Source organism: Fusarium graminearum, chromosome 1 (genome assembly GCF_000240135.3).
Source record: "Fusarium graminearum PH-1 chromosome 1, whole genome shotgun sequence".
In the NCBI taxonomy this organism is placed as follows: Eukaryota; Fungi; Ascomycota; class Sordariomycetes; order Hypocreales; family Nectriaceae; genus Fusarium; species Fusarium graminearum.
The window spans coordinates 5903649-5921681 of record NC_026474.1 but is presented as its reverse complement, the minus strand read 5'-3'; the positions used below and the strand labels follow the sequence as shown (position 1 = coordinate 5921681).

Below are 18033 nucleotides of genomic sequence, written 5' to 3'. Positions count from 1 at the left end.
TTGACCGGATATAAGCATGTCTTCGTCTACTTATAACCTGCAATCATTCTCATCCCGTTGACTCCGGAATTCTATTATGCAACGGTTTCTCTTCCCCTCTCCAATTCATCAACCTCATTCGTGCGCGTGAATAACAACGTCATAAACACCACTGGCTAAAGTCCCCAACTTGCATAGTAGTGGCCGATCCTCCACACGAGCAGCGTCGATCGTTTCTCGAAGGAGCATTGTTCGGGAATCAACCGCCAGAAAAGTTCATCATCTCGTCCAAAATGCCCAGTTTTCTCCAATTTATGATCGGTCCGACACACCATCAACATGCGGGATCACCGCATGATGCTACTTTGTGGGTGAATTTAACCTTGATTTGAATTAACTCTTCGTCGTGAGGAGAAGACTTTAAAAAGGTTTATGTCTTCCTCGCATCTCTTGACTTTTCTCATCGCTATGTATATTCATCACGGACGACAAGATGGTCCTGCTCACACTCAAGCGCATCTCTACGGCTGCGGTAGTCTTGGGCCAATCCCTCGCCGCTTTGGCTGAGAGTTCGAGTCGTAAGTTTCTTGGCCTAACTAAATCTCAACGCTGACAATTGTAGCAATCCATGTTGATGGGACGTCCTTCGCTCTCAACGGAGACAATGTCTCATATCGCTTCCATGTCGACAACACCACAGGTGATCTAATCAACGACCACTATGGCGGTCCTATCGCAGGAGATACCATCACAGCTGAAGTCGGTCCTGTCCAAGGCTGGGTTAATCTCATCGGTCGAGTCCGACGCGAGTTCCCGGACCATGGAAGAGGAGACTTCCGACTACCAGCTTTCCAGATCCAACAAGCCAGTGGCACTACAGTCACAGACTTTCGCTACAAGTCATACGACCTCGTGCAGGGAAAGCCCGGTTTGCCCGGTCTTCCAGCCACGTTTGGAGATGCTGAGGATGTCTCAAGTCTTGTTGTGCACATGTATGACAACTACAGCTCCATCGCCGTGGACCTGACATATTCCATCTTCCCCAAATATGACGCTATCGTGCGAAGCGTTAATATTACCAACAAAGGAAACACAACTATCAATCTCAAAAAGGTTGCTAGTTGGAGTGTTGACTTTGGACAAGAGGATCTAGATCTTATTGAGCTTAGAGGTGACTGGTCCCGTGAGGGAATGCGAGTACGTCGTAAGGTTGATTATGGCACACAAGGGTAAGTACAAGATTCTGATTGAAGATGTACCATGCTAACAGAGATTGCAGGTTCCAAAGTTCAACCGGATACTCTTCCCACCTTCACAACCCTTTTCTCGCACTCGTTTCACCAGACACCACTGAGTCCCAAGGCGAAGCTTGGGGCTTTTCATTAGTCTACACCGGCTCATTCGCAGTTGATGTCGAAAAGAGCTCACAAGGTCTCACCCGCGCTCTTCTCGGTATCAACCCCATCGATTTCTCATGGCCTCTCAAGCCTGGTAAAACTTTCACCACACCCGAAGTTGTATCCGTTTTCTCAAACAAGGGTGTCGGTGGCATGTCGAGACAATTCCATCGCCTTTACAGAAAGCACCTGATGAAGAGCAAGTTTGCCGAAGAAACCAGACCTGCCCTCCTCAACAGCTGGGAGGGCTTGGCATTTGACATCAATGAGACATCCATCTACAAGATCGCGAAGCAATCTGCAGACCTTGGTATCAAACTCTTTGTCATGGACGACGGCTGGTTCGGTAACAAGTATGCTCGAACGATTGATAAGCTCGGTCTTGGTGATTGGCAGCCTGACAAGTCTCGCTTTCCTGAAGGACTTACTCCCCTTGTTGAGGATGTTACACAGCTTAAAGTAGCGAATTCCTCTGAAAAGCTCAAGTTTGGTATCTGGTTTGAGCCAGAAATGGTGAATCCAGAGTCAGACCTGTATAACGCGCATCCTGACTGGGCTCTCCACTCTGGATCATATCCCCGAACAGAAACTCGTTGGCAACTTGTTCTCAACCTTGCTTTGCCCGAGGTCCAAGAGTTTATCATTGACTCTGTTTCTAAAATTCTCAACGAGTCGCCGATTTCCTACGTCAAGTGGGATAACAACCGTGGCATCCATGAGACTCCTGATCAGACCCTCAACTACAAGTACATGATAGGATTGTATCACGTTTTTGAGGTGCTCACCAGCCGTTTCCCTGATGTTCTTTGGGAAGGTTGTGCGTCTGGAGGTGGTCGATTCGACCCTGGCGTTCTTCAGTGGTTCCCCCAGATCTGGACATCTGACGATACAGACGCAGTTGAGCGTATCGCGATCCAATTTGGCACTTCGCTAGCTTATCCTCCATCTTCAATGGGCGCCCATCTCTCACACGTCCCTAACGGACTCACTGGGCGTACAACGTCTGTCAAGTTTAGAGCCCACGTTGCCATGATGGGTGGGTCATTCGGAGTTGAACTCGATCCCAGTGATCTGGAAGCGGAAGAGAGGGATCAAATTCCCGGTCTCATCCAGCTATCTGAAAAGATCAACCCAATCGTCATTACAGGTGATTTCTACCGATTAGCTCTCCCTGAAGACACCAAGTACCCAGCCGCGCAGTTCATCTCTGAAGACGGCAAGAAGGTTGTTCTGTTCGCTTTCCAGACTCGAGCGACGATCAACTTTTCCTGGCCTTGGTTCCGTATGCAGGGTTTGGATGCCGATGCCAAATATGTATTGGACGGAAACCAGACTGTGTCTGGCTCGACGCTTATGAACCTTGGTGTTCAGTTACGGTTTGAGGGGGATTATGATAGTCAGGTTTTGATATTTGAGAAGCAGTGATACACTGTTGTTGATACTTTACGACTTGAATGAATTGTTACATCGTATATAATATTCACTGCTACCTATTAAATTCGATATGATGCCTGTCATTGTCCACCTTGACCCACTTGCTATCCTGATGCTGTCCAACATAACATACACAACATTCCAAATCTGTGCTCGCCATTTATGTAGCTTATATTTGGAAGACCTCATAATTATCACTTGTGTTGCAGAATCTCACTTTCCATACACTTGAAAGTACAAGACAATGGGTGCCTACAACGGCAGATGTGCGTTGAGAAGCTGCTGCAACTGGCGAAGTGTATCAACACTCATTGTCACGTTGACCATCTCAGAGCCTTCCAGTCCATTGGAAGTAGCTACATCCGGGTTGGGATAGTACCAACATGCGATAGCAATAATAGCGTATATGACCTGCCTTTGTTAGCCTTCGTTCATATCTGCGAGATCTGATCCTGCATACCACGAGAAGAGCTCCTTCAAGCCAGTTGGACTCGCCATCGCGAAGAAAGTTGCCAACAACTAGAATAGAAAGCACTAGCAGAACAATCATGAAAATCTCAAAGTTGAGATCCATTGGCTTTCCGATGGCCCAGCCAACAAGAACGACGAGTGGACCATTGAAGAGGGCAGTCTGGATAGATGGTCCCAAGCAGTGATACAGGGCAACGTTAATTACGCCATCTTTATATCATTAGCAACAGTGATTAAATAGACAATGAAAGCTTACCGTAGGCTTCATCGATAGCGGTCAAATGCTCAGCTGCCTTCTCAACAAAGGGCAAAAGAATAAGACCCAAGAACTGATCGGGTATACCAGCTTCAACAACATGCTCAATCTTCTCAACGAGAAAGATGAGAAGGGCGGTTACAAACACCAAAGCGAGAAGAAGAGCGACGATAGTCTCGGTCATGGTGAACTTTGGCTTTTCCATATCCGCTTCGCGATCGGCGTCTCGATGCTCATCCATCTCAATGACCTCGTCAAAGATGCTGTGCTGGCTGCTGGCCTGGTACCAGATGTACATGAAGAATGCAACGATCAGTGCAACAGAGGTCGATTGGCTGATGCGCACAACATCTTCTTGTAACTTGTCCTCTGTGAACCGTTCGTGTAGCACTCTGAAACCTGGAAAGTCTGGTACGACCTCGGCTTTGAGGGCAGAGTAGAACGCGCTGGGAATGAGAAGACCAAAGGCGGCGACAAGCAAGAGTCCGGTGCCGACCTCTGACACGATGGCGTGGAATTTCTGGCTGGCTTGCTTGAGACCTCCGACGAAGAAGCAAAGGCCGAGACAGAGGAGTAGATTGGTCAATATACTACCAAGGATAGCGGCCTGAATGATGGGAATGAGATTTCCTTCATCTCCATTGTCGTTGGGGCCCTGATTCTCGTGCTTTGCGAGGAGAACGATGAAAAGAATGATTTCAATGATGGATCCAAAGGTCGTCTCAATGAGAATACCAGCTACCTTGGGCATCTTTCGCGCAAATTCCTGTCCAGCAAAGCCGAGCAAATTGGCTGTCGGGATGACAGCGACGTAGGCGGTAGCGAACTTCCAGAGATGCATGCCAGGGAAGAATTGGAGGATGATGGCGACGGGGACGATAGGCCACAGGACGTTCACCCACATGGACGCGGTGCATGAGCTTCTCCAGAGCACAGCGAGGAAATGACGCGGGTGGAAGCCGCTTCTACCACTTTCGCCCTCATGTGCAATGTGACTAGAGATCTGTGGCAGAAGCGGGGTCGATTCGTCTCTATGACCAGAGCTGTTGTGCCCATGGCCATGTCCATGCCCATTTCCTGGGAGGATGTTGCTCGCCATTGTGGTTGATGCCGAGAAGATACAACGATGGAGACAATTCTTGGAGTGGGAGGACCCTTGATAGAAGGGAGAGGGTTAAAGTTAAGGTTAAAAAGGGTTCAGAGAAGTGCTCGGGAGGTTGGAATCCTGATAAACCTGCTGCCGTCTCTACGGTGGTGGTGGCGCAGACCGTCCAATGACGTTGCGCCAGTGAGACACTTGACAGGGGATCCAGCAAGGATCCGGAGCTGAAATAAAGCTTGTTTTTGCGGGTGTCATTATGTACGTATTCAGCAGGGATCACGAATAGACAGACACGACAGGTTGAAGTGAGTCCCTTCTGTGGACTTTTTGAGGATAATTGGTCAATGAGAAGAGAGAAAATGACGCTATACAATTGATCGAGAATTCTCCACTATTGATAGTCGATACTATCGTGGAGTCTTTCTTGGGAGCAGCTAGAAGATGTGGGTGATCAAGAGCACGGAGCCACGGAGGTTTATGGTTACCGATATGGTCAAGTCAAGTTTTCTAGATGGAGGTGGAATTTCACTAGCGCAAAGAATGCAAATTACGTGACAGAAACAAATCATCAACCCCTCACCGAACAAGCACTGTAAGCGAGGGTATGTTCTATGCTTTTTTGTCTTTTGTCGGTGAGGAATTCTGGGGTCTTTGGGGCACGTCGGTGAGACGCGTAGCCTAGGACCGTGACTGACCAATCATTTTGTCAGTAGTAGTTTATCGATAAGAGTTTCATGGTAGTTTCACGTCGACTGCGAATGCCACTGAACCATACAGAGTTTCCTAGAGTCTGTAGATACAAACTTGCAAGTAACCTCTGTCATGATGAGAAGGAAAGACTCGGTTGCAGTTACACTTAGTCCTCAATTCATTACTGTATGCAGATCTTGCACCATAGTAACTCCCTTGTTCGTCAGCCACCTTGTTGAGTCGGGAATTTGTTGAGCTTGCCGTGTCTTTCTCGGCAAGTGATAAACTCGAACGACAATCAACGTTCGAGACTCTACAGACGCGCAACTAGTTCATCCTTCATCTAAATCCAATTATAAATATTAGCAAAGAGGATACTACTCTATACAAGCCCTAAACCTTTTGTTGGCCATGTGAGCATCTACAGTGTTTGTATGACAAATGATAATATCCATCTACCCTATTGTCTCACACGAAGACGGGACAAGTTGCCAGTGGATCGCCCCTAGTCTCTTAAAGAGGATTCCACTACCACCATTGGCCGACTTATTATGTAAAAATTAGTCTTACCTTGGCTGACGACATTCTGTGCCCTCTCGAAAAATATTCTCTTCTTCATAAGAAACTGGATCCTCATCCTTTGTTTCTTGTTTTTCTAAAATACGTAGAACAAATCAAAAAGAAAGCACGAATACATCTGAAAGAGACACAATATCAATATGAAATCTCCTATCCCTGACTACCTGAACCAAGTGCTGGAGAATGCCCGCCCCATCGAGGGTGGCAAGCCTGCCAGCTACATTGAAACCCTGGCCAAAGCCGACACTTCCAAAGTAGCGGTGGCTTTGGCCATGGTCGACGGCGAGATATACTCGGCCGGAGACGACGACGTTGAATTTTCCATTCAGTCCATCTCCAAAGCCTTTGTCTACGCCCTCGCAATTGAAGATGCCGGTCTTGACAAGGTCCTCGAAAAGATTGGCGTAGAGCCTTCAGGCGACGCGTTCAACAGCCTCTCCTTGGAACGCGGCAGCAACAGACCCATGAATCCCATGATCAATGCTGGAGCCATCACTGCCCATTCTCTCATCGGAAAACCGGACTGGACTATGGAGCAAAGAACTGAACGTATCCTGAACGCGCTTTCATTGTTGGCGGGCCGACAATTGCACGTCTGCGAAGAGGTTTACGAGGCTGAGCTGCGAGGAGCTGACCGAAACATGGGAATCGGATATATGCTCAAGGCCGCCGGTATCATCACTGGTGACGCGCAGCAAATCGTTACAGGATACATTCGCCAATGCGCCATCAACGTCAACGTGCGCGATCTAGCAACCATGGCAGCCACTCTCTGCAATGCAGGAATCCATCCCATCTCTGGAGACAGAATTATTCCCCAAGACAGTGTCCGTCAGATCCTGTCAGTTATGAGTACATGCGGTATGTACGATGCCGCGGGCGACTGGCTCTCACGAATCGGTATCCCAGCCAAGAGCGGCGTCGCTGGTGGTATCATCGGTGCGCTGCCTGGTCAAATGGGTATCGCCGTCTTCTCCCCCAAGCTTGACCACCGAGGAAACAGTGTACGAGGTGTAGCTATATGCGAGCAGTTATCGAGCGATATGGGTCTTCACATGATGGACGTCAGCCAAATCGCCCAAGCGACTGTGCGCACTTCCGTGGCTACTATTGTCGCAGGCGACAACGAACCCAACCATTCCAACTGCAACAAAGAAATTCTTATTTTTAGCCTGCGCGGTGTCGTCCGCTTCGCAGGTTCAGAGCGCCTTACTCGCGAGATTACACGCGTCCTCGGTGCACCAAACCCCGACGATCCCGGCTGTGGAAGCAGCCGTCACGCATGCGCCATCGTCTTTTCATTCCGCGACGTGTTCTCCTTCAACGCCGTCGCTCAACGAATTATCCAAGCTGATATCACCCGCCTACTCCTCGACGGAAGAACTATAGTCGTTATCGACCCATCTGGTGTCTTGACCATCGACACGGCGCGTGCAGGCGCAAAGCTCAAGGTTGTGAAATCAGAGACGGACGCACGCGACTTTATCGGAGGAATTGGATGCCATACAGTCTCGAAGAGCGACGAATGGTGACTAGGGGCGTATTCCTCAAAGACTCTGGTGAGGAGGCTCTTTGAAGGAAATGGCTTACTTGATGTTATATCTGCTGCTGCCGGGTACAGCAAGGATTATATTCCTCGCGTTCCTTGGCAAAGCCAAGCGGAAGGCTGGTAGGATTGCTGGCGGTTATAGATAAAATTTGGCGACGATGGACAGTATATAGTTAGGGCGCTCGGTGTTTACTAGGGATTAGATATGAATATAACGATACTTATGAAGCTTCGATTATCTAGATGGCATGCCCTGTTTATCTGTTGTTCCACTTCCCTGCATGCTCAAAGCTGATTTGATGAGAGGACATATTTGAATGACATAATACTTTAGAGCTGAACTGGCCCCCAACACAGCCTCATAAGCAGCCAAGAGCAGATCAGGCTGCCTCATTCTGCCTTGTAATTTCCCTCTTTCAACCTCAAAAAAATGGCTGATCCGTTGAGTATCGCAGCATCAATCGCTGGTCTCATCTCCATCACGGTTGAGACAGCAAAATTCCTCGCTCCTTATGTATCGGCCGCCAAAGAGACACCACAGATAGCCGCCCATGTATTCTCTGAAGTACAGAGCATAGAGGTTATCTTACAGGGGCTTCAGAGCCTCACTGCGAACTTTGCCTCAATTAAAGCGCAACACGCTGCGTTGATTGGAGTTAGTCAAGTTGTCACTATTTTGACCGACGGCGTTCTTTTGTTTTCGGAATTGCAGAATGAGCTGGATTCTTTACCAGCTAAAGACGAGGCTGATGAGGGAGTCTCACTGTGGTCGCGTTTGCAGTGGGCGCGAAAGGAAAGCTCTCTCAACGCTCTTATTGTGAGACTACAGAGTTTCAAAAGCTCGACGACTTTAATCTTGATGATCTTAAAAAGGTACAGCATATCGCATCCTGTCGTTATCATTCTACTAACACCTGCTAGTGATTCTGATCGATTGGCAGCCGTACACCAGGAGGAGTTATCCAACAATATCAAAGCCCTACTTGACACGAACCATTCCCTGTCACAGAGATTGATGGGCGTGGAGGATGCCTTAGAAGCACAGACGATTCGGACGAATTGCAATAGTCTCTTAACACTGCCAGGACGTCATGATCCTTCCGACCTTCCGTACACACCACTGTCATCAACCGGCACAGATATCGACAGCAACTTACTCAAGTTCGATTTTGAAGATGACCTTGAGTCTTCACGGGTCTACAGGCGTACAAAACGTGATACTGTGGATTTCTCTTTCTGCAGCTCGATATTACGGTCCAATTCCTGGTCCGTCTTCTCCGGATTGAGTCTCAGCGACGTTTCCTGCCTATCGGTCATAGCATTACCGGTTTATTCAGATGACATTATCAATGCTCATCACTATAACTTTGGAGAGACCGCATCCATAGCACCGTCCATTGGAGGGTTTTCTACCGAGCATACATACGCGTGGAGAGATGTGCCTAGGCTCTGGGAGAATGAGCCTTTACTGTCTGAATGCCACGATCTCAAGCTTAAAATGCTGCAATTGCCTCGAATGGCCATCTTCTTCGAAAACATATCCACACCTCTTGATCCCTTCCATCATCTCTGGGAAGTTTTCCGACAGGCCTCTCCTCTGATTGTCCTTCTCCAAGCTCTGAACCCACGGATTGGGGTTCCTGATGTACAATTATCTCCCATTGAAGGGCGGCGTGTCTCAACCAATACAAGCTGCGGTATTTCGACAAGGGATAAAAACAAGATAACCATGTGGTTCATCTTGTACTGTCATCTTGAGCTGAGTATACCCGTGGATAGCCTGTTCACAATATCCGATTTGATGTTTGGTGATTGTTATGGGTTTTTCAAAGTGAGTTGAAGCTTATCTTAAGTTAATATCTAGATGTCCTGATTTTTGATATAATTAGGTCCTTCCAGTCATGTCACTCATCATAGAGAAGCTCAAGGTCAAAGGGATTGTGAGGGATTACTATCCTTTGCTTAGTATGAGACACATGGAATATCCTCAAATGATAATGGACTTTGTGTCTGGCCAACGAAAGGCCGTTCAGGATATCGATAAATTCGCCAAAATCATGCATAACATATCATCTTATCCGAAACCAGAAGGAGATCGAGACTTTATGAAGACACTGGAGTTGGCAGCAAGGATAGCTGCCAAGCACATCAACCTACTCACCAAAATGGAGAAGAACCTTTTCCTTCTGGTGTCTGAACACAGATGGGCGCCTGTGTTTGAGTTATATCTCAAGGATATTGATCTAGAGATATTGCTGATAACGAAGGAGCTGACGAAACTCCGCTCTTTTCTTTCGTCTGGACTCAGTACAAGCGAGGATCGAAGCGAGACATTGTCAGAATGTTTGACCTTGCTGCAATTAATCGCCAACAGGGATTCAGCATATGGTCTGTTCTTGAACGAGGTAGGATCTTCAGCAAGAAGCTTCTGTTTTTATTAGCTGACTTATGGACCAGATTCAACCGGCGTCCCCTGATCAAGAGAACGACATGACTGATGCACGAGCGGTTATTGAACAGGCCTGTCTGAAGATTGAAGAGGGATTTATAAAAGACTTGAAACAACGTGTACTGGACTGGAAAGGTCTGAGTCCTCTTGAGTTTGGTAAGTTATTATTACATACGACTGTCACTGTTGCATATGATGCAAACAAACCACAAGTAAGTCACATGCTAATTCCAGGCCAAATACTCCTGCTAAACTGACCATAGCTTGAAACGTATCTATTTGAGGGTGCCCTTCTCTTCTGTTCAGAAGTCCATGGGGACCCGCAGAAAGCACATGGTGTCTTGAACGGAGGTCCCTCACCTAAAATAGCGGCAAGGCAGCGCCCTGGGGAATTAGTCCCAATCGAACGTTTGTTCCTTAGAGACATACTCGAAGTCAATACTATGACAGAAAATGGTAACGTTACCGCTGACAAGAAGATGCTTCATGTATTGACACATGAACTTATAGAGTCGTACATATGTGAGGTTCGATCGCGCCTCGACGGTAGCAGCGAACTATGGCCATTCTGTATGGAGTTTGCAATGGAGTCTAAAATGCGTCTGTGGGCTTCAAGAATAGAGGAGCAGAAGAGGCGGGTCACTGTCACGGATAATGTAGAGTGAAAGGCTACGTGGATCACAAACACCAACAGTTAACCCGACCAAAAGGAGTTGCCATGAAATGAATATGAATTTAATCGGGAGTTGAGACGCGTCTTTTTTTTTGTTCTGGCCAAGGCTACTTGTTGATAATTCAATGATTTCGAGCTCGCTCCTTCTGGGACAGATCACTCTTGAATAATCGTGTGCCGGGGCCAAGTAAGGCTATCTCAGCTTGTAGTTTGCCTCCATTGCCACTGTCGCGGAAACCCACACAAGGATATAGCTTTCCAGTTTTCAACCAACCACTGGTGAAAGCATTGCCTAGGATCATGTCAGAATCTGCATGTAGGAAGGAAGTGAGTAAAATGGCTTACCCGAGTCGAGCAGATCCCCATTCAGTGTTCGATAGCCCTGGCCCGTTTCGAAGTTTACCCCACAACCCATGGTATCGCCTTGTCCACAACTGTGTTTATCATCTTTGACAATGGCCCGGCCGTCACCCTCAAACAAACCTCCGTCGTCTGAGTGGTAGGCCCAAGAACCTGGATCCCAGCCGGGTGCCCGGTATTTTGGAATTTCTTCTCCACAAAAGCCCAACATAAATACACTGGTTATTTTCAAGAATCAGTGGCGTGACAAAAAAAACCAAAAAAAAACCGAATAAAAGCTTGGAATATGGTCCAGAAAGAGCTGTTAGGAGACCGTTATTTGACTCACTTGTTCTTCGGAAGACGAATAATCTTAACTTCGAAGTAAAAGTCCGAATCTTCTGGAGGAATAGCTTCTTGAGTGCGGAAATAAAAGTGGTCCGAGAAAGAACGCGAGAATGTTACATCTGATAACCTGTTAGAAAGTCCTGGTCATCTTGATAAATTGCTCACTCATAGTGATTGTCCGGCCTGAACTAGAGGCTGGGTTGTTTTTAAACGATAACCCTGAGTAGTCGCCGAAAAACAATGATGGACGAAGATGTGGCACCGATATGCTGTTTTCCATCTTGTTTCGCAGATGACTTTGAAGATTCGGATGTCCGTACTTTCCAGCGATGTCCGCAAGTGTCCACTTGTCTGCATCCACATAGCTTTTCTCTCCTGTATCGTCTAATGCAATTCGACCTGAGATCCAGCCCCAGTCACTTGGCTGGATGTTGTAGCCGGCGCAAACCTTCAGGACCGCTCCTGGGTCGGAGCAAGAAAGTTCACCGGGCTGGCCCTTGGGGTGCATCAGCAATTTGTAAAGGCAATCTCCATTTGTGTTTTTGATCGCAAACTCTATCGTTGTAAAGCCATTTTTGTCTGGCCCATTCCAAATAACATGCCCTTCCGGGTGGTCAAGCAATAACTGAACAATTGCAGAATTCTTGCTTGTCAACGCAAAATGCAGTGGTGTGTAGCTGTCAAATTTGGTAGCCTTTCGTGTGACATTGATTTCCTTTGCTTCGAGCAAGATTTTAACGACCTCTTCAAGCCCATCCTCGCAGGCCCAAGCTAAAGGAGATTCGTCGAACATAGAATCACCTGCGTTGATGTCGAATTTGGTTCTTTCAAGGTTCTGCAGCCAATCGGTACTTGGAAGATGTTGCTCGTCGTCCGTGTCACCTTCGGGACGAGACGTTTGGCTGACCTTTGGCTCAGGAACTTTAGAATTGAGGGCATGTACAACGCGTCGGATGAAACGGTGGCAGTTTTCTCGGCGACATGCTTCAATAAAAGCTGTTCTTCCCGAACTGTTCTCAATGTGTAAGTCGACCTCATTCTGCATAAGCCAATCGAACGTGTCATAATCCTTCTGGTAGACAGCCGTATGCAAAGCAGTGTCTCCATTCCCATCTTGTTCATTGGCCTTTTTTACTGTTGTCTCCCGAATCTGACTTTCCCATTTTGCTAAGGACTGTCTTTCCATTTTGGGACCAGATTGAACAATCTTGTTCAGAGTACTCAATCTTTTGACATCTACCAGCTTGATACTGGCCTTGTTGCGTAATAAATCTAAGCAAACCTGGTTTTGGTTCGCTATGACCGCAGACTGTAATGGCGTCTGATCTTGATGATCAAGCACGTCGATTAACTTCATGACTTTTGACAGCCGTCGGACTGCATCACGACGGCGCCAGTCGCTAAACCAACGAGAGGACGAGGCTGCGTGATGCAACGCTGTTTTCCCGTCTGTGTCTCTTTCGATTCCTCGATACTTACTATTAGTCAACAAGTCATCTGCAACTTCTGCATAACCTTCTTTACAGGCCAATATCATGGGAGAAATGCGATTCTCATCTTGGACCGATGGGGAGGCATCAGCATTGACAAGACACCTAACTAGGCTCGTGTTGTTAGCCGAGACAGCCAAATACAAGGGAGTTTTCCCCTCCTTATTTGTTACGTCGACATTGAAAGGCGGCTGAACACGCGGAGTTGAAGTATTTAAAGCCTTAAGCAATGTGCGGAGGTCATTAGGCTCCAAAAGCCTGACAGCATGATGCAGAATACTGTCACTCCCACTTTTCTGAGTTTGGAACTTCTGGTAGTGATTCAAGAGAAGTTCTTTTCCAATAAGACGGTGCCGTTTGTCTTTTGCGTTGAAGTAAGACATCAATGATTTTTTGAACTCGTCGAGCGTTTCAGGATTGAATTTGAGGCTTTGGTTCTGTAGTAAGCTATGGGCGCATTCGTCGCATTGTCTAGTCAGCGTCGTCTGGATTGGACTCTGGTTCCATGCATCCGTGTCGTTTTGAACGTCGGGCCTATGTTGTAGAAGTGTAGTAATGCACTCGTTGTAATTACCGTCCGTGGGTTCTTCCTGTGGGTTGTTTGTCTCCCTGTCTCGCTTGCAGTTCTTGTGATCACCTTGCGCAGCAAGATGCAATGGGTCCATTTCGTCCACCCCACCCTTGAATATAGCCAATCTTGCTTCATGATGTAAGTAGGGTAATAGGATTTCAAGGAGATTGATGTTTCCAGCTGCAGCTGCGATGTGGACAGGACTGCGGCAAAATTTATCGACCCATCGTTTTGTCTGAAAGCTTCTGTTCAGGGTGTCTTCGAGTTCTTTAGTCTCGGGGGTCCCTTCTTCCGGCTTGAAATTGAGGTCTGGGCGGGCAGCAGCATAATGCAGTGGTGTCCAACCAAAAATATCCCGCGCGGTACCCGTCTTATCTTCCGCTAAACTTTTGTTAGCTCGGGACAGTGTAGATTGCCATTGCGTAACAAAACTTTGACTTACAATGTAGCATTAGTTGCAAATCCAAACAGGCTTTCGTTTCGGTCTTAGCAATTTCACAATGCCATTTTCCGAATCCGATGTTATGCTTGAAAGCTTCTTCCACCTCCTCCTCATCCCCTCCCTTCCAGACCGTGGGCCAGGTGTCGTTGTTCTTTGTGCCGATCTCGAGACGCTCGAATAGGCTCTTTAACGTTTCTCGACGTCGCTGCAATTCATAAAATGGAGACAACCTTCGGAGATAGTTATGGAAATGTTCAAACAAAAGTTTAAGAAGGTGGACGAATTCTCTCGGATGTGTTTTCTTGGACGCTCCACAGACCTTGGCTTTATCAACGTGAAGGGCCATAAGATAAACAAACTCCATTGTATTAACCACGGCGGCCAAGGAAAGATATTCATTCTCTTTCATACCCTTGTTCTCCCGAACACAATCCAGAAGATTGGCATGCTCAATGCACTTTCCCCCTTGCTCCTTCAGGTCGAAACTTCCGAAGGGTTTGGGAAGAAGCTGGTCGTAGGCGAGAACAGCGTTGTTGGGTAGGCAATCGAAAAAACTGAAGGTTGGAATGATACACAGGAGGATATCGTCGGGAGTACCTAGACCTTGTTTCTCGGCGTAATTGACGAACTTCGTGAGTTGTCTGTGACTCAGTCGCCGGCCACATTGCGCCCTGATGGAGGAACGTAGATTAAACAAACGAGAGGATTCGACCTTGACAAACTCGTTTATGTTGATATCTGCACGGTTGAGGAGGTTCTTCGGTAGTAGGCCGCCGATGTTCCACATAAAGCAAGTGAAAAGGTGCTGTGCCATGAGAGTCGCGAGATCTGCAGTCGAGTGTTGCACCAGAAACTCGGGTGTTTCCGAACCGCCTTTCGCTAGTTATTGGTTAATGGGAATTAACAAGAGACCGTATAGGAGAAGCAGCAAATATACTCACCATCCAAACAATTGAAACCGAAACTGAACCGGCTTTCCTTTGATCCAGAGCTAGCATAGTCATGGGGTAATTCCGGACTTTCGGGGTGTTCTGTTTGTAGCCCCTCAACTGCATTGTTGACCCACCAAGAGATGTCTCGTTTCAACACCCCGTGTCGATTTTCCCCTAGCCTTCTGCAGTATTCAACATGAGAACCATCACCAGCACGCCTCCAGTCGGTACTGACTTGCTTCTCCCCGTGCTTGCTTTCTGCTTCAAGGTGGTCCACCCGACGGGCTGTCCAATGGGCCATCCAAAGAGATAAAATTGCTTGAACCTGTCCACTATCGACGGTCCATACCTTGCCTTCGGGCTCTTGTGCAATATCGAGGTTGATCCAACTTACAGGCGTCTGATGAGAACTACCAGAAGGCGTGTTCTGATTAGAACTGCTGAGGGACTTGTTCGTATTGGATGAAGGAGAACGACTGAACGGGATCTTGCATGCCAGTTGTTTCGGGCTATCGGTCGACAGCCCGTCTGGAAAGAAATCTGTCATAAATTTTTCGATAGATAAAGTCAATGCCAATGCTGGCTTGGATGTACTGTCAGGCCACTTGCATAAGTCCCCAAGTCGCTTTCGGACAAAAATCGCAGATTGACCCTTATCGTCGGGGTCAGATCCGGGGCTTTCTGTGGGATTCGGAACGAGTTTAGCATCTGTATTATCAGTATTGTGGCTTTGCATAAAGATAGGCTTGTCCATTGATTTAGCGCTTGACCCCTTCTTCGATCCAAACGTTACGATAGATTTAGTGTCGACCTTCCACACCAGTATTTCTGCGGATGGTTGATGTTTGTGGTCGTTCTCGTCACCAGACAACTTCTTCAGAATAGATTTGATTGCAGCTCGAGGAGCCCATGGTTTCCTAGAGGTTTTATCATTGGCTGGGTGATCTTTGAATACATCGCCTTCCGTTTCGACCAGTCGGATGGCCAGGTAGTCAAGCTCGTGCTTTTGGAGCACCGGGTAATGAATTAAAGACTTCGTAAGACGCCTGCGTATAAGAGCCCTTATGATTGCCATGAGGATCATGGCACCAAGCTGGGAAACAGCGCAAGGCCATGGGAGGCCCCTCAGCCCGATGAATTGGACAGTGAATCCGACTCCGCCAAATAGAACTGCTATTAAGGGTAACAATGGCAAGAATGAGAGTTCCTGGGGCTCCTTCGAACCCTCTGGTTGATCGGAAGGCGTATCGGTAGTGCCCGTCGGACTCTTCGAAGGGTCATTTGCGAGAGAATTGGATTTTTCTAGACCTTCAAGGTCTTTACATCGACTCGATGTCATAACGTGATTCCTGGTTCCCCCATCGATGATATAAGAACCGAAGTCTTGCTCACTCACGCGCTGATTTCGTTGAACCCAGAAAAGACGAAACTCTTTGCGTTTTTCTTGCCCATCAGAACCTAGAACTGGAATATACCAGGTAAGTTCGCGGGTTCGCTTTTCGATCGCCACCGAACATGCCAACATGCCCAGAAACAGAAGGACAGAACCGCCAAGATAACAAGGAAGCCCCCACGGTTCTGGCTCAAATCCCGAAACGAAATGGACTGTCGAAACAGCAATGACAAGCAATGCGACCTGCAAGGTCAATGCCACCATGGCAGCTAGAACAAGGTGAGAGCGGTGCTTTCTTTCCGAGACATCTTCACAGGGAATGTTCAGCTGAAGATTGGAGCTTCTCAAAGTAAGCCAAGAATTCTTCTTTTCGGTATTATGAACATTTGTGGCAAGAGTCAGATTGGAACCCTTTTTGCTGGAGAGGTTCAGACCATTTGGCCGGGTATCCTTGCGCAATACGCGTCTGCTAGGGGTCCTAGGTAGTTGTTGTAGAGGCACGCCACGCTCATTTGAGGTTTCTTGACGAGGGTCATGGCTGTCTGAGTTCATCACGTTCCTCGTCTGCACCGTACCAGCTTCAAGGTCTCCCGATGTCCCAGTCACTTGTGTTGAGGCATCCTGGTTGGCATCTTTCGGCTTAGGTGACGGCCCGAACCGCTTGAAGAGAGGAGGTCGACTCTCCTCTTGGTATTCTGTTGCAGAATTGTCAGCCAAGTCATAAGAAGTGCGATGTATATAAGAAGTACCTTGATAGACCATGGTACGATCAGTTTTAGCAGTTTCGAGAGTATGAATTCGGTAGGAAAATCGCTCGCTTTCTGTTTTAGCGTCATTTGGGACCTGATCAGGATCTGTTTCAGTCCGATTTGAGCGTCGATCGGGATCTGTTTCGGCTCCATTTGGGACCTGGTTAGGATTTGTTTCGGTTCCATTTGAGCGTTGATGAGGAGTTGTCCCAGTTCCAGTTTGGTGTTTGTCAGGTTTTGTTTTTCCAGTTGGGAGATCGTCGGGACAAATAATGATTTGGCCGATATATGGCTTCCCCATTGTTCGAACAATTCCCTCTCCGTTGTAAAGTTCACAAACCTCAGTAGAAGTTGAAGACATATATTCAATCTCAGCAGCTGCATGGTTCTCTCTCGCACGCCCAATAACGGCTCTAAACAAGCCATTACCTTGAACTCGTATAGCACCTGAGATTGCGGTCATGATGCCCAATGGGATACAGGCAAAAATGATATGATCTTCCCAGGTGAAGGTCTCACTGAGGAACTGGCGAGCGAATTGCTCTCCGAAGAGTGCAAGAATTCTTGACACATACGATTAGTCTCACCAGGAATATTCATAACACGAGTGGCAGACGTACGGGCCTATATCAGAGAACACATTCAGCAAAAAGTCAGTGTTGTCTTTTTCGTCATCGGCTGCAAATGCAGTCGTGGCTGACAGAAGCAGCAAGGCCACTGAGAGGTGAAGAGTCTGTACAGTGGACATTATATGCGGCCAATGTACCATTGACTTGGAATTGGTTTTTGTTACGATAGATAGTAGGTTGGAATTGGAAGAAGTTCACGAAAAAACGATGAGTTGTTGAAATGACTAGAAAGGAAAATTGAACTTGAAAAAATGAACGATTTGGTAAACACAACATGGTAAATCAGGCTGCGTCAGTTCAACAACGGAAAAACACAATCGTAACAAGTATTGACCCTGCAGTGTTATGCAGTTGGTATGTTCAAGGTAATCAATATTGTGATAACTTGCAGCGGCTGAAGAGTAGGCTCCGCCATTTTCAGCTGCTTCAGCACGAAGTGGTCAATCAATTGACATTCTCGACCAATAATCGAATAAGCGGCCCCGTAGATCGACGCCGAGATTACTGATAATTCTTCGGAATTGTTTTTTTATCAACAACCATGTCATATTTTGTGGCTCA

At 47.3% G+C, this 18033-nt stretch overlaps 5 protein-coding genes across 5 annotated transcripts; 3 read left to right on the top strand and 2 right to left on the bottom strand.

The window, feature by feature from the left end:
• Nucleotides 1-472: 472 nt before the first annotated feature.
• FGSG_01803 (alpha-galactosidase C precursor) lies at nucleotides 473-2801 on the top strand (the record flags this gene model as incomplete). The annotated part of the gene is made up of 3 exons (XM_011319341.1): nucleotides 473-557; nucleotides 602-1208; nucleotides 1259-2801. The coding sequence occupies 3 exons, from the start codon at nucleotides 473-475 to the stop codon at nucleotides 2799-2801; spliced, it is 2235 nt and encodes a 744-aa protein (XP_011317643.1).
• A 261-nt stretch (nucleotides 2802-3062) lies between these two features.
• On the bottom strand, nucleotides 3063-4636 carry FGSG_01802 (uncharacterized protein; the record flags this gene model as incomplete). Its single annotated transcript, XM_011319340.1, has 3 exons — nucleotides 3063-3221; nucleotides 3271-3491; nucleotides 3538-4636. 3 exons carry the CDS (start codon nucleotides 4634-4636, stop codon nucleotides 3063-3065), a joined length of 1479 nt encoding a protein of 492 aa, XP_011317642.1.
• Nucleotides 4637-6048: 1412 nt separating this feature from the next.
• FGSG_01801 (uncharacterized protein) lies at nucleotides 6049-7440 on the top strand (the record flags this gene model as incomplete). The annotated part of the gene is made up of 1 exon (XM_011319339.1): nucleotides 6049-7440. The coding sequence occupies one exon, from the start codon at nucleotides 6049-6051 to the stop codon at nucleotides 7438-7440; it is 1392 nt and encodes a 463-aa protein (XP_011317641.1).
• A 447-nt stretch (nucleotides 7441-7887) lies between these two features.
• Nucleotides 7888-10174, top strand: FGSG_01800 (uncharacterized protein; the record flags this gene model as incomplete). Its single annotated transcript, XM_011319338.1, has 5 exons — nucleotides 7888-8330; nucleotides 8379-9288; nucleotides 9347-9862; nucleotides 9915-10062; nucleotides 10170-10174. 5 exons carry the CDS (start codon nucleotides 7888-7890, stop codon nucleotides 10172-10174), a joined length of 2022 nt encoding a protein of 673 aa, XP_011317640.1.
• A 527-nt stretch (nucleotides 10175-10701) lies between these two features.
• Nucleotides 10702-17591, bottom strand: FGSG_01799 (uncharacterized protein; the record flags this gene model as incomplete). The annotated part of the gene is made up of 10 exons (XM_011319337.1): nucleotides 10702-10871; nucleotides 10925-11157; nucleotides 11268-11385; nucleotides 11666-12592; nucleotides 12746-13708; nucleotides 13770-13953; nucleotides 14089-14648; nucleotides 14711-16789; nucleotides 17363-17406; nucleotides 17464-17591. 10 exons carry the CDS (start codon nucleotides 17589-17591, stop codon nucleotides 10702-10704), a joined length of 5406 nt encoding a protein of 1801 aa, XP_011317639.1.
• Between the last annotated feature and the right edge of the window lie 442 nt (nucleotides 17592-18033).